Here is a 15,321-nt window from a genome sequence, read left to right as displayed (position 1 = left end):
AGAGCTTTGCTGCTCATTTGCAACAAAAAGGCCTTTCCAAGCCTTTGGTTGCTAAAATAGGTCACTAATCAGCATTATTGTTTAAAGGTTATGATCCATGGGGCTTGTGGGCTATGGTTCTTGATTTCAGAGGAGCCCTGAGAGCTGGCATGGTGGCTGCTTGGCATCCTGTGTTGTTGTAGCTAATCCCATTTTCTGTATGAAGAACAGAAGATTCCTCTTTCCTATGGCAAATAGCCATCTTCTGAAATTCCATACACTAGGCACCTAGAAAAGGAAATAAATTTTCTGTTTTCAGTATGTCTGCCCTCCACATCAGGAGATCTTCAGCTCAGTGCTTCAGCTGTTCATGCTTGTAAGATCTTTCTGTCCATAATTCCTTTACCTGCATACACTCAGGGGTCTCTTTCCCACACTAATAGAGGCAATGTTGACTGAGCAGCATTCCAAAATCTTAGAGGTGGCCCTGCTGGGACAGTATTTCCCAAGACAAATCTTGGGGCTATATTTCATTCTATGCAGACTGAAGGCTGCTTTTTTTTTTTTTTTTCCTGGAAAGTACAGAGAATAAAACAATTCCCAAGTGTAATCTAGTGAACTAGCCTGGAAAAAAATATGATGTTGGAGCCAGTCATTCTAAATTGAAAACCCGTTACAGAGTAACTGATCTGTCTTCCCTATAATAGAGTTTTGCATCTTTTCTAAATAATGGTAAGATAAATGCATATTCAGAGAGCTGGAATTTAGATGGCATGCTGAAGTAATGCTTGAATAAGGGTAAAACTTAGTTTTAGAGCAGAGGGGTTGAGAAATGTGCTCAGCAGAGAATATTGGCCTTCTTACAGGGATTTGGCACTAGCCTGAGGATTATAATCATTATATCTAGAAAGTGTGGGGAGTTCTGCAAAAGAAAAAAAAAAACCTTAATGGTGTGGTCAAGTTGTTTCTCATTGGTGTGGCTGTAAAAGCACACACCAATAAATGTAAATGGCGTCTCTGTTAAAGCAATTGATGTTAAAACATTTGTTTTATGATCATGCAACTGAAAACTGTAACAGCATGTTGGTAAAACACGGGATTGGATCTAATCATGCTTGTTTCAAGACAAAATGGCCCAGTTGCACATGGATTGACAGTGCTTCCTTCTGGAAAATTTACAAGCTGAGTGGAAGCTCTCTTTTAAGCCATTAATATTAGAGAGGCTAAATGCTGTGAGTGAAGCATCCCTGGATTACTATAATGATTATTTCAGTGTGTTCCTTTATGTCTGTGATAGTTCAACCATGGGCAATTTTGAAATGCAGAAAGAGACAGCAAATACTTGCTGATTGAAAACAATGTTTGCTGCATTCGAAAAAAGGTCTGAAATGGTATTTTTAACTTTCTCTACTCCATTTACCACTGAATTTCTCATTTTGTTGAATGGAAAATTTAGGCCACTGCAACCAGCCAGCTGCTGTCTCTGGCCCTCATACAGAGCATTCTGCTTTGCTCTTTTCCCTTTTGTTTGCTTTTAGCATAGAGTCTAAGGAGTATCCCTTGATTCTGAGACAGAAGTTTAAAATATTCCTACCTCGTTCTCTTCACACTTGAGTCAAGATGCTCCACCACTGTCAAGCCTGTGGTGAAGAAGAGAGTCAAACTTACAGTTGCTGTCTTCTCTCCTCCCTGAAAATGTTGCTAGTAACACCTAAAGGACTTTCTTTATGAATAAAGACTGAAAAGGGCAAAAGTTTAAAAAGGCAACAGTGCTGTACACAGGGTAATGTTAGAAAGAAAGAATAAGGCAAATCTCATTTTCTTTTAGGGCTTGGCACATCTTCATGCTCACCATGTCATCCATAGAGATATTAAAGGACAGAATGTTCTTCTCACAGAAAATGCAGAGGTAAAATTGGGTAAGTTTCCTTAAATGAGTGCTAGAGACGTAAAAGGAACTTTCAGTAACCTAAGTGCAGCGTGTGTGCCAAGTATGGTTAATGCTTCTGCTTTCAAGGTGTATGTAATGTAGAAAGAGTTGAAAATGCCAAGTGTCCCCCAGCCTGAGGGCAATACAGGCACACACAGAACCAGCCCAGGAAGTCACAGCACCATCAGGTCTTCACAGAGGATCCTGGCATGCAAAAGACTTCCAAAGTAATAAAGTTGGGGGAACAAACTTTGCTAATCCATTTTTCTAAAGGAAGTGGTCTTAGACATTTGCATAAATCTGACAATAGGTGGAATTACTCATGTGAAAGGGCTATCACTGAATAACAAGCATCTCTCAAAAAAGTTGGAGGGTTTACTCATTTCCTTGTATTACTGTGACATGTCAGTGTTGACAACGTCTGACTTTCTGAAACTAAACTCAAGCACATATCTCTCTTGAGATGTCTTTCATATTTTGGAAAGACATCACAGGGAAGTGTTTTAAAGGAGAAATCTCAATGGGAACACTATTTGTGATGATCTTTACAATCCCTCTCTCTTTATCTAAAACAATTCCCTGTAGAGTTGGAAAACAACAAATAATAAACATGGCTTGTGGATGTGGGGTAGTATGTTTGGTTGGAGCAAGTAAAAATAGGTACTTTAAATTTCATTATGGTTTAATCTTGTGGCAAAAACATAGCTTCACTGAAGTCAAGGGGAGTTTTGCTGTCTAATTCAATGGAGGCAGGATTTTTCTTGTAGTCTCTAAATCATATGTACTAATTGTCAACTGTTCCCTCCTAAAACAGGTAAGATGAGGGTATTGTGTGTTTTTATGATCTTGTATAGTTACTTCTTACACCATTCTTCACATGGTAGACAAAACAGTTAAACCTTTTTAACTCTGGGTAAAAAGTGAAACAGATTTACTGAGTATAATGGTTTTTAAAAATAAGAAAAAGAAGTTGTTTCCAGAGAGATTTAGCTCATGTGTCTTAAGGCAAAGAAGCTAGAAAGCTAAGAGGTTCTCAGTTCAATTCTGCTCCACCTCAGTGTGAGAGTGTGCACTTCCCATCAGAAGCACAGAGCACAGAATGAACCCAAAGGTCAGCTCCACCTTCTTCTTGGGGAAGGTTTGCTAAGCAGGCACATGAATTATTGCACTACAAATTATTTCAGCTTGCAGATAATTTGGAATGAGACAACATCAATGAGAAAATCTACTCCTTGATGGTAACCACGGGGCTGTCTCTTTTCAGTCCTTCTCCCTTCCCCTCCTTTGTCTCTGTGACACTCCAATGCTATCCCAGTGGATACAATTACTGCATTTTGGGGTTTTGTTCAAAGAGAAATACAATCACATAATTATTGGTTGTATGGACTCTTTTCATATATGAACAAAGCCATTTTGCTGTACAGTCCTTAGGACAGTGCCACTGTTTCCAGCTCAAACAGAACACACGACTCACTCATTGTATGATCTAAGATGAGAATGAAGTAGTAGATTCTCCAGTTTGTTCTGAGATAGTGTGTGAACATAGGGAAGGATTATTCCAGACACCTCAGAATGATGTGGTATGGTGGTTCTTTCCAGCTTTCACAAGTAGCTATATTAGACACATCCAAATTTGTCTTGTGTGTAGATACTATTTTTCTTTCAGTCTAGTTGAAGACCTTGAGTCCTACTCAATGTAGCATTTAAATTAAGTCCAAGTTATTCCATAATGTCTTGAAGAGCAGTTCCTCTTGCTGTAACCCACAAGGCAGATTTATTAAATTCTTCTGTCAAAAAGAAGGGAAAAAAGAGTCAGTTAAATGTCAGCTATTGGACAAGGCATGCTGGAGGAGCTCAGGTTTCATATATAGTGTAGGTCAAAGGTTTGATGTTCTAAACAGTATAAAAGTGACCAAGCACACGCTGTGCCATGTGGATACAACTTCTTGCTAATTTCTTTACCTCTTCTTGGCTTTTCAGTGGATTTTGGTGTAAGTGCTCAGCTGGACAGGACAATTGGGAGAAGAAACACATTTATTGGCACCCCGTATTGGATGGCACCTGAGGTCATTGCTTGTGAGGAGAACCCAGACTCTACATATGATTACAGGGTAAGTGTTAAACACTCCGTAAGGTAAGAAAACATGTGGGTTATTGCTGAAATCCTGCTCATTTGAAAAGTTAAAGCTTCCTGACTTTTAAACCACAATAATACTAGAACTGTACAAACAGAAGTATTTGTAATATGTGGGTGGAGGCTCTTTTTAAGAGTGAAGTTTCACTGTGAGTATTTTCAATTTTTAGTACATGAAATACACTTTCATGAACTTCTCTGCAATAAAAAAAAAGTACTAAGAAGTTTGCAGGTCTGGGTAGAAAAGAAAGGAAGAGAGGATTTCCAAAGGAATGCTTGAAGTAGTGTAATAGTAATAATGGCAAATTACTGCACAATGTGGTAGAGCTGTTTTGCTCTGTACTCAGCTGTGAATCCTGAGTTAATTGGCAGTAATTGGCAGTATCCCTTTGCTCATTCATGAGCATGTGACTGCAAGTGGTTTCCCGTCCTGGAATGATTTCTGGTCAGTGGCAGGGTGGCTGAGGCACAGAATTTTCTGTATTTCAGTTTGTGGGCATTACCATGCAGCATGGTTTCCAGGGATGGTTCCTGGCAGGAATCTTCTGGGTGACATTGCAGTCACTCTTTTAGTTCAGGTGCTCTCTCCATTGCCACTTTGCACCTCTCCTTGCAGCTGTGGCGTCTGAAATATTTATGAGAAAAACATGTTGCTGCTTCCATTTCCTGGTGATTCAGAGGCTGTGATTCTCCCTTGCTGAGACCTGTGCTGCACTGCCCTAGAGAGGTCATGTCGTGTGTGTCAGTCATGACTAAAGATTTTTTTTTTTTCTATATCATATCTTCTACTGAAACGTCAAGAAGTTAATGTCTTGTCTTCATTCCTTGTCCCCAGTTATTTCCTTCTCTGAATGTGTACTTACCAGAAGATACAATCATAAAAAATGTGCACCCCTAATTCTTGAGCTTTCTTTGCCTTCAGTAATAATCCTAGTTTGTCCACTTCCAAATAGATTCTGAAGATGGTAGTTTAAAACTGATCAGCAGAGAGTTTTGGAAGCACTTTTGCAAACAATCCTGTGACTCAGAAAGGTGGCACAGAGCTGGTCTTTCCCACAGAGACTTACACCTGATAGGATGGGCTAAGTAGCAGGAAGCTGCTCTGGAACTTTTTGCACTTCAAAAAAACTAGAACAAACAAACAAGACAAAACTAATACAAATATATCCACATAAATGTGTTTTTATACTCAGTGAGCTTTACAAACACTGCTGTCTTTCTCCCTTACACCTGTCTGCCTCTCATGCTTTGGAACTCCAAACCAAAATTCCTTGTAGCCTGGATGTTTCACTGTCCTCAAAACCTGCAGTACTACCCCTTGAAGACTCTTAATTTTCAGTAATTTACTTAATTACAAGTCAGGACTGTGGATCTATGAAATCCCCTCTAGTTTTGTTGCTGAATCCCTCCATGAACTTTGATGTGAACTGGCTTTCAGCTTGTGTGAAGAGTTCAGGGCAGCTGGACTGAGAGGGCTCTGTTGATAAAGTTAGATTTAGAGTGCTGGGCTAGGCATGAGCTGCTATTCATGTAATGCTTATTCCCTCTAATCTTTGAAGGTTTTCTGTCACTCTGTTTTTTTTAAAGGTGAGTTTTAGAGAAGCTCTGCAAGGTGGTTTGGCCATGTGCCTCGCATTTAGATACAAAGAATAGTGAAATAATGCACATGATTAATCAAGTGGAAACATGTGAAGTTTTTACAGCCACTGATGGTGGCTACAATTTACCTTCCATGATCAAAACCTGGCCCTTGGCATCCAGGTCAGCTGATAAAGACAACTCCACTCTGTTAACTGAGCTGAACATTCATTGTGGCATAAATCTGACTGCATGATGTACTCTTCTCTCATGTGCCCAAAAATGTATGACTAGAGGCTTTGTACAGAAAAAAACATACCCCAAGGCCTGACTATAATTCTTATTCCATCAGTGTAGAAACTCAGCAATGACTGCTCTGAAATAAGCATTAAAACTAAGAATTATTTTTGGCCAGAAGGAGAAGGGTGAGGCATTGCTGTGTCTTGCTGCCTCATGAAAACAGATTTAGGACATATATTTAAACAGTGCCTGCAATATTCTGTCTGGCTCTTGTTTTTTGAATGCAGAAGGTCTACATTTTGGGGCTGGCTGCTTAAATGATGGATCAGCTGTCCAGAGTTGCATGGGGAATGGGAAGCTTCTGGCTATTAGCACATTTCCTAAAAGCTCAGCAGGGAGTGGGAAGGGAGCAGAATATTTGTCACTCTGAGTGAAACAGCATGATCCAGGAGAGATCTAGGGAGGCTGTAAAAAAAACCCCAAACCCAAGAAGAAAACAAACAAGCAAAACAACCAAGCTTGGATACTGCAAGCTGCAATGTGCATTGTTTCTTTTCCTTTTCCTGCAGAGTGACCTGTGGTCTCTGGGAATCACTGCTATTGAAATGGCTGAAGGAGCTCCTCGTAAGTGATTTGGTATAAAGGTGGGGGTGTTCTGTGTTAAAACAACTCATGCTTCGCTAATGCACTGATGCACAGAATTCTGGTTCTATCTGTATCTTTAAAAATACTCTATGACTTTTTCCTCATTTGTGCTCTTGCTTTCTTCTTCCTTTTAGATTCTTTCAGTCTGTATTTTGGTTCCTTGCCTTTATTTCCTGGGGAAACAAAACTTCTTTTCTTAAAGCTCTTGTTAGCATTAGTTTGTTGATTGCTGCCTGTGGATACAACTAAGCAGAAGTGATTGATATGTTAGCAGAAAATACTGGCAGGAGTGCCTTTGGGTTTTTGTCACTGAAAAAATTATGGCAGTGGAAGAAGGTAGGCTTAAAGGTTATATTTTTACTCTGAAACTGACTTGTTTCTCACAGATTTTGGGACTAATACAGTATTTACTCACATGTAAAGGCTTTGATCCATGACCACACTCTCAGCCTGACAGCAGATTGCCACAGGTTCACAGCCTGCTGCCCCCACACTCCCACAGAGCCTCTTTCAGGTCAGGCAGAGATCTGTGGGTGCAAGGTCCTCGTGCATTTTTGTTGGCATGGAGGGCTGCTGGCTTTGCCCAGCTCCTGCAGAGCAGATGGGATGTGTGGGGTATCCGGTCACTGCTGAGAGAACGGGAGATGAAATCCATCAAACTCTGGCCTGAGCCTGAGAGCACGTAGGCTGGTTTTAAACAACCCACTTGGCTGTTCTCCCATCAGACTTGGTTTTTAGCAGGAGCCAGCTGGAGTTCAGGAGCACTTTCAGACCCTGTGCTTTAGCCAGACTGAAGCTTAGTCCCAAGACATGAGTCCATAGGGAGTTTTCTTTGGGAGAGACTTTGTAATTTTGCTTTCCAGTTCCTCATATATTTGATGTTTTCCCTAGTTTTTGCTGTAGATTATGTTCTGTTGCACTGTGTTTTGTTTACTGTAGTACAACAGTGTCTGGCACCCAGAGCTAGAAACCAGACTTCTGCCCCTCATTTCCACTGTATCATGCACTATTGAACATACCAAGGAAAAAGTCAAAGCCAGAACCAAATGTGAGAATGGCAGGTGGGGACAGACAGAAAAATTAATAGACCTTAGGGAAAGCTTTACCAGAGCTTCTCACTTCTACTGGTTCTGTAATGCTTTAAGTCCATTTCTGTTAAGAGCATCACTGCTGAACACCTAAATATTACAAGAAATCAGCCTCCATGTAGTTCCTATCTGTTGTCATTCAGTAGCTCTGTTTGGTGAAGGAAGACCTTTTACCCTCAACATTTCTCCCTGCCAGATACAGCACACTCAAAATTCCATACAAAGTGCCTGGGGATGCTATTTGCTTTCTCCCAAGTTCCTTGCAGCTTCAACTTTCCGCAGCAGTAGCCCTGAAGAGAAGTGCAGTGGGCTGGAGAGAAGGTAGTTTCTGCATGCAGGGCTGGAATCTGTGACAGGTTGCCTGATGATGGTGCTCCCATTCCCAGAGCACAGGGTGGATGAAATGTGTGCTCTGTCATTCTGCTCTGTGCCACGGTGCACAGATTGTGAGCTCTGTGCTTTGTATCATCTTTTCTTCATCCTGGCTTTTCTCATATGCCATGAAAAGTGTGGCAAAGAGTTTGGTTAAAATGGAGCTTATAATTTATCTGAAACCAGAAGCCAGGTATAATAACTAGATAAATATTTCAATCTGAGCTTTAACTTCTGTTTATGTGCAAACATGCTTTTGTGTGTGGGAAAGATGAGCTTTTTTATGTCCTTCCAAAGCTAAATATATAGAAAATATGAAGAAAGTTGTACTTGTTCTTGCCTTGCAGCCTTTCTTTTGAATCTCTTTTAGCTGGAAAGCTCTGTGTACTCAGAGACTTGATTTATTGGTTGTGGTGTGAATTTGGTCAGCTCTTGGTGGGGTTCTGGGGCGGATGCTGTGATGTTGGAAGTGGAGGTGTTTGGAGGTGGGAAGTGAGGTCACAGGTGGTACATGTGTCCTTCCATAATTCGTGGTTTCCTTTGCAGCCCTGTGTGACATGCATCCCATGAGAGCACTCTTCCTCATCCCAAGGAACCCGCCCCCAAAGCTGAAATCCAGAAAATGGTAAAGAGATGTGTAAAAAATCTGTATTTTTCCTGTAGTGGGCTTAGGACAAGGGCTTTTAGCTCTCTCGTCCAGGAACAATGATTTTGTTAAATCGTGTAGTTATCTAGGAGGTGATTCCTAAGCTATTTCTAAGAGGGCAGATATAGTTGACCTTTGGGAAGCAACACCTTTCTTTTTGAACTCTGCCTAAACTATGGCAGTTGTTTCATTTTGGTGTCTGTGGCTGAAATTGCAGGGTAAGCAAGGAAGGCTTAGATGTGCTGCTTGGGGTCAGGGCTTTATCAGAAGATGGCTTGGACATTGTGGGGCTAATGGCAGTCACTTCCCCTACAGGGAATTACTTTTTGTTTTAAATTAAGTGTTGAAAGAAAATCTTCACCTTATCAAAAGGTCAAGGACATTTTTGAAAGGCTTGTGTTGGCCAGATTGTAGTTTTGTTGATCAGGATGTAAATTCAAGGTAACAGCTCCTCTGAGAGGGTGGTGAGGTGGAGTTCACCTTGAGCTCTGTGCTGGTCACAGGAGTCTCACTGGTGGCAGAACTCAAATTGTCTCTCTCAGTTCCAGTGTAGAAGGAAACCTTGCAAAGTTAGTGCTCTCCACCACTCAGGGATAGTGCTTGGTCCACTAATTGGGAAGGATTATTGGTCTTTCTCCACTGTTGTATCTTTTTTAGGTCAAAGAAGTTCCTAAACTTTGTTGAGAGCTGCCTTGTAAAGCATTATTTGCATCGCCCGTCCACGGAGACCCTGCTGAAGCATTCCTTCATCCGCGACATGCAGAACGAGCGGCAGGTGCGCATCATGCTGAAGGACCACCTGGACAGGACGAGGAAGAAGAAAGGAGAAAAGGGTAACATGGCAAAACCAAAATAAAGGACACTTCAGAGGGCGTGTCCTCTTCAGATTTGGCAGCAGAGCACAAGGCAGATGCAGCTAAAATACTAGAACCAGGAAAACTGAGAAATTGTTGTCCTCAATAGTGGGGCCATTTTGAAGATTTCCTTGTCCAAGCCTGGGTCCTTAATGGTGTTTTAGTGCTAAAGTCCTTGGAACCTTGAGTTATTGAGAGCAGCCCTGATGCTAGCAGGGAGCAAGGACTCCAGGTTAAGTCTGGGTTTCTGCTTTTTTGGGCAGTGCTCCACAAGTGTTTCCTGGTCTCTCAGTTCATATTTCTGTCCCAGATCAAATTGATTTACCTGTTGGATCTCCATATAATTTTGTCTTGTGAGTTCTTTAGGGGCAGCAGGACTCTTTAAGTGTTTTGCAATGGAGTACACAAAAGAGACCTGGAGAAGACCCCCAAGCTCCAGTAAAATACAGATGTTATAATGAATCCCTTCCTTCACAGTGTGTATGAAGTAAAAGAGAATTCACATTTGTTCCAAATGCCAGCCTTACCCTTCAGAGCAAAAGCTGCAAGAAGCAGTGCAGGAATTGGGGTGATACTTGTGAAAATGCCTGTGCATGGCAAACTAAGGGCTGTGCAAAGGGGACAGAGACATGGGCCTATTGATCAACGACCCTGTCCTCTCTCCCCTTTTCCCCTTCTGCATGTTTTATACTGCCAGAAGCACTGTGAGGTCAGGGACTGTGAGAGCAAACTTGGAAAGCACTATGGTGTTGGAAGGTGTCTTATAAATCATCTGATTTGACAACAGGAATATTTGCACCTAAAATGAAATTGCTGTTGCAAAGTAAATTTACTGACTCCGGTAGTAGTAGCAAATTCTGCCACCTCTTTCAGCTATGAATCTCAAAGCACACTGAAATGGCAAGATAGTGAGTTGGAATTTCTCACAAATGCCCTTGAGAGGGGTGGAGGAGTGCAAAGATGTCACTTCTTCATAAATAGTTATATTTTGTCCTAAAAATGCTATTTTAAATCAAAACTCCTCTGAAAAGGAGAATAGTGTGGAATTGCCAGACTACACACTTCAAAACAGTAACTTTTAAAAAAATGAAGTCCCAATTTAGCATGTAATACAGCCAACAGTTGGGTAGGACCAGTTTGAAATTATCCTGTAAAAACTGCATTCATGTGTCTTGAAGAGGACTTTATGGGTTAGCTTTTAAAACATTGTGCTAAAGCTATTATTAGTTTTTGTTATCTTTTTTTGCTTACTTTATTATTCCCTTTGATGCAAAAGGAAACCTGGATTTACTGGTGGCCTCAGCATAGCCACGACAGGTACAGAGCAGCAGAGCATGGCAGTGCAGGCTTTTATGTCCTGTCTGAATGTCTCATTGAAGAACCCCTCTGCTTGTGGTGCTGTGGGGGTTGGGTTTCTCTATGGGTTTAGCCTAATTTGTTTCGGATTATGGAAGTAGGTTAGTTGTGCAAAACCAATACAGTCAGTCACGGGAAAAGGTGGGTGTGAGTGAAGGGGCTGCCCTGAATCGTTATCTGAACTAGATTTTGGATTATGTACATGGATATTTTGCCTCCCCTCAGCCTCCTACTACAACATGTGGCTTTTAAATTCCAATTCCTCCTTAGCCTGTAGTTCAGGATGAATGCTCAGAAATAAAGTTCAAGATCGTGTCTTAAATAACAGCATCCTTCTCTGGCGTTTGTTTATTTTCTTTTTTAGAAGAAACGGACTATGATTACAGTGGAAGTGAGGAGGAAGATGATGAGCTGAATGAAGATGAAGGCGAACCAAGGTTAATTTTATTACTGAAATAGAAAAATGGACTGCCCAAGCTGTTCTCATTGAAGGCAGCTCTTCTCAGCCAGAACAGCTTTCTTAACTTGCTCTGAATCCCTAATCTCCTGGGTCCCCTTTGGTAGCTTTAACTGTTTTGTAGCTGTCAGACAGAATTGCAGAGTATAAAATGTCTGTAATAAGCTGCTGCTTTAGTTTCCTTGCAGTTAGGGGGGAAGCTGTCTAATGAAGGACCCAATAATCAGCTTCAGGCTGGTTTGTAGCACACCAAGTGTGGCTGTAGAATCAACTGCTGGAGACAGATCATGATTTGATAACACAGGGCAACAAACAGTCCCAAAGCACCTCATTTTTTCTCTTTAATGCTATGTTTTGTCATGTAGAAACCTCCTCTTCGTTTCAGCTCCATAGTTAATCTCCCGGGGGAGTCAACGCTCCGCCGTGAATTTCTGAGGCTGCAGCAGGAGAACAAAAACCGTTCGGACCCTCACCGGCAGCAGCAGCAGCTGAAGGACCAGGAGAAGTACAAGAAGCAGCTGCTGGCAGAGCGGCAGAAGCGCATCGAGCAGCAGAAGGAGCAGAGGAGGAGGCTGGAGGATGTAGGGGGCTGGCTTGTGTTGTCATTCCATGTCTCATCACAAATGAAAAACGTGCCTGTAGGAAGTAGGTTTTGCAAGGCAAGAGGGCTGTGTTAAATTGTCAGCTCAACCTGGATTGTAGTCTCACACCTTGGGAGACCTGTGACATGTTTGAACACAGTGGTTTTAGATGGGCTCTGTCCTTTCCCTGCTGATAACCTGCCCTGAACTCTGAGCAGAAGACAAAGGGCAATTTGCTTGAGTAGGTTTGGTGGTGGCAGCCCTGGCAGATGGGGGTGAGAGGTCCCCATTTCTTCCTCATATATGTTTCCCATTTTGCAATCTGTTGGTCTGGTCCAGAGTCTTGGTCCTGCTTATGTTTAAGATATTAAAGGACAGCTGGTTGCCTTTTCAGTTGCCTGACACTGTCTTGGAGGAAGAGCTAAATCACAAAATCACAGAACCATAAAGGTTGGAAAAGACCTCTAGGATTCAGTCCAACTACTAACCCAACCCTGACATGTCCACCACTATATCTTGGTCCTAAGTGCCACATCCACATACTTTCTTTAACACTTGCAGGAGAAGTAGTTCCATCTCTTCTTTGGGCAGTCTGTTCCAATGCTTGACCAGCCTTCCAGCAAACAAATTTTTCCTAATATCCAATTTAAACCTCCCATGGCACCACTTGTTTGTTACCTGGGAGAAGAGCCTGACCCCTGCCTGGCTACAGCCTCCTGTCAGGGAGTTGTGCAGAGCAGCAAGGTCCCCCCTGAACCTCCTTTTCTCCAGGCTGAGCATCCCCCAGCTCCCTCAGCTGCTCCTCATCAAACCTGTGCTCCAGAGTCCTCCACAGCTCTGTTGCTTCTCTCTGGACACACTCCAGCCCCTCAATGTGTCTTTTGCAGTGGCACAACACAAAAATCACCAACTTGTCTCTTCTCTTGAGTATCTGACAAAACTCGAGCATTGTGTGAACACTTCAGAGCTGACATCTGTGAAGCACAGTGCTGCTCCAGCAAAATGGGAGCACTCTGAAGAAAAAAACCCTTCCTTCTTGAAATGTTGGGAAGACATTCGTCATTAGATTAGTGCCAGCTCTCAGGGAGATCTCACATGCCTCATAAATAGCAGATCTCTGCCCTGGGCTGCCAAAGGGCAGAGGTTTCACTTCAGGTTTGGCAGCCACTGTGGTGGCAGCTTGTCCCTGCCCACTTTTGCTCTGTGGTGTGTTAGGTGTCCCTGCTTTAGTGACTGCAGAGCAGGAAATGGACCTTGTGATTTATGAGCACCGGCATCAGTAATTGGTGGGTACTAAAGTAAAGTAAAATAAGCAATGTTGTTCCCTGGCTTTCTTCCAGCACCAGAGGCGAGAGCTGGAGCTACGAAGGCAGCAGGAGTGTGAGCAGAGGTGGCCAGAGGTGCAAGTCAGTCAGAGGAAAGAGGAAAGGGGTAAAGAAGACAAAAGGGCTGTGGAAGATGAATACTTCATAGTAGATGGACAAAGGAAAATAGAAAAGAAGCAGGTATGAAGAGGGTGTTCGCTGACAACAGTTTTCAGCTCCCTGTTCTGTATCTGATGTCTTTCTGAGTTCCCTGAGGTGTTCCCATCCTCTGAGTCACCAAGACCAAGGAGGGACTTCATTAAACATTTAATGCCTCTTGTTCTCAGATTTAGCCTGCCTTTGAGTTAACTTAGATGTTACTGAGTCACTGTCCTTACCTACAGCAGGGACACTGCCTCTCCCACTTTTGTCCCTGCTGTTCCTCTGTGCTGAATTGCTCTGATTGAAATTCCTTTACCCTGAAAGCTTCCAGCCTCAGCTAAATCTAAGCTTAAATCTCCAATCCCTATTTTGCATTCATGTTGTAACCAAGACTATTTCTTTTTCACAAAAACGGTGGAGCAGAGGTTAATTTTAATGCTGAACTGTCATTATCAAGTATGTCACCTTGACCACAATGGTTTCAGCTGCAAATTGATTTGTAATCAAACAGAAGCATGCAGTTTTTGATTAAAGACCTCTGGCTTTAGTAGAAGTAAAAAGAACAAATAGGATTTTCTGACCTGCTGTCTAAAAAGCCAAACAGTGTTTGGTGCCACTCTATTCTTCCTGTTGCTCAGGGTTCTGAATCTTCTGTCAGCCCTGCTGGAATTGTGGTCGCTTTGTTCTTTGAAAAGCCACTATTTCCAGCAGGCAACTTGGTTGTCCTCCAAGGCATCATTGTCTCTGAGGTTCATCACTCTCTGCTTTCAGAAGATGGAGGATGTGCAGCACAACAGGAAGATGCACAGAACTCTCCCCAAAGATCAGACACAGCTGCTGTCTCTCCAGCATGACCACAAGCAGAAGAAGGAACTTTCCAAGACTCCAAATGCAGGAGTGCATCCTCCATCAAGCAGCACAAGCAAAGAGGTACTGTCTTGGCCAGGGCAGCATTTTGGTGCTAGTGTAGTTGATGTAAGAATGCTGAAGCAGAAAGAAGAGATCTTTAAACCTACATCTGGAGCTTGACCTGTCTTTCTGCACACTTATGCTACAGTCTTCAGTTTCCATTAATATTCAGAGGATAAGGGAAAGGAAGAATTGTTCTGTCACTTCTGTTTGAGTTGAGAGAAGGGTTTGATTGGTGAGTGGAGAAACAAGGTTCTTCTGGTCAATAGGTGTCATTCCCTTGTCTTTCAAAGAGGAATGAAATAAGGTAATGCCACCTGAGGTTTAATAGAGGTCTTTGCCTGATGTTAGGGTTCACAGAATTGACCCAGGCACAGAATAGCATCTTGCCTCCTGAGCACAGATCTCTGTGCCCCAGCAAGGAGGCTGTGATGCCTTTTCTTGTTTTTTATGTCCCAGGATAAGGTTTGATGGATCAGGGATAGCCGCATATAGTCAGACTGTAGTGCAATCCATTTTCCTCCTTTGCTAACTCTGTCAGTATTTCTACCCACTAACTCTTTCTGGTCACTGTCATCATGTCATGAAAAGCTCTGGGTCCATATCCATGTCATCTCCTCATTCCTAGAATGCTTTTTTATATAATCCCAACTGGTTAACCCAGTTCTGCAGCTGGTGTGTGATTTGTTGTGTCACTAAAGTCTGGGTCAAAAATCTCAGCAGCTCGCAGGTGCCTCCTCAGTAGAAGAGTGGATGTGATGTTCTCTGCAGTCATGACAAAGTATCTTCCCAAAATGCCCTAACAGAGGCATGAGGAGAGGTCATGCACATGTAAATAGGAGAAATGCAGTGCAGCTTCTTGACACCTTGCAGCTGTCATCTATCATCTTGTGTGTGTGTGCTGCAGCTATTCTCTGAGCTGAAATGTCCTGTATTGATAAACAATTAAATGTAACTGCCAGGATTGGTGAAATGATGAATTTTAGTAACTGAATAGAGTCTGCAAACAGCCAGGCAGCAACATGAAGTTAGGAAAACAAAAGATATTAAGCTTCTTGTTAGAGGAGCAGTTTGTGAAAACAAGAG

General features: G+C 42.3%; 1 protein-coding gene across 5 annotated transcripts in view; it reads left to right on the top strand.

Annotated features, from left to right (window-relative positions):
* NRK (Nik related kinase) overlaps positions 1 to 15,321 on the top strand; it is a 100,988-nt gene that overhangs the window by 45,960 nt on the left and 39,707 nt on the right. For 4 of the 5 annotated variants that reach the window (XR_003960397.4, XR_005980378.2, XM_072929105.1 and 1 more), the window contains exons 6-14: positions 1,808 to 1,898; positions 3,890 to 4,020; positions 6,431 to 6,485; positions 8,513 to 8,591; positions 9,270 to 9,445; positions 11,187 to 11,259; positions 11,665 to 11,860; positions 13,201 to 13,365; positions 14,098 to 14,256. Coding sequence is in view for 3 of the 5 variants with exons in the window: in XM_072929105.1 (XP_072785206.1) it covers positions 1,808 to 1,898; positions 3,890 to 4,020; positions 6,431 to 6,485; positions 8,513 to 8,591; positions 9,270 to 9,445; positions 11,187 to 11,259; positions 11,665 to 11,860; positions 13,201 to 13,365; positions 14,098 to 14,256 (1,125 nt within the window). In the remaining 2 variants the exon portion in view is untranslated. The remainder of the gene's footprint in view (positions 1 to 1,807; positions 1,899 to 3,889; positions 4,021 to 6,430; positions 6,486 to 8,512; positions 8,592 to 9,269; positions 9,446 to 11,186; positions 11,260 to 11,664; positions 11,861 to 13,200; positions 13,366 to 14,097; positions 14,257 to 15,321) is intronic. The other variant, XM_030272562.4, reaches the window with a different exon arrangement.

Source organism: Taeniopygia guttata, chromosome 4A (assembly GCF_048771995.1).
Source record: "Taeniopygia guttata chromosome 4A, bTaeGut7.mat, whole genome shotgun sequence".
NCBI lineage: Eukaryota > Metazoa > Chordata > Aves > Passeriformes > Estrildidae > Taeniopygia > Taeniopygia guttata.
Note: the sequence above shows the minus strand (reverse complement) of the source record. Positions and strands in the feature narration are given on the sequence as shown.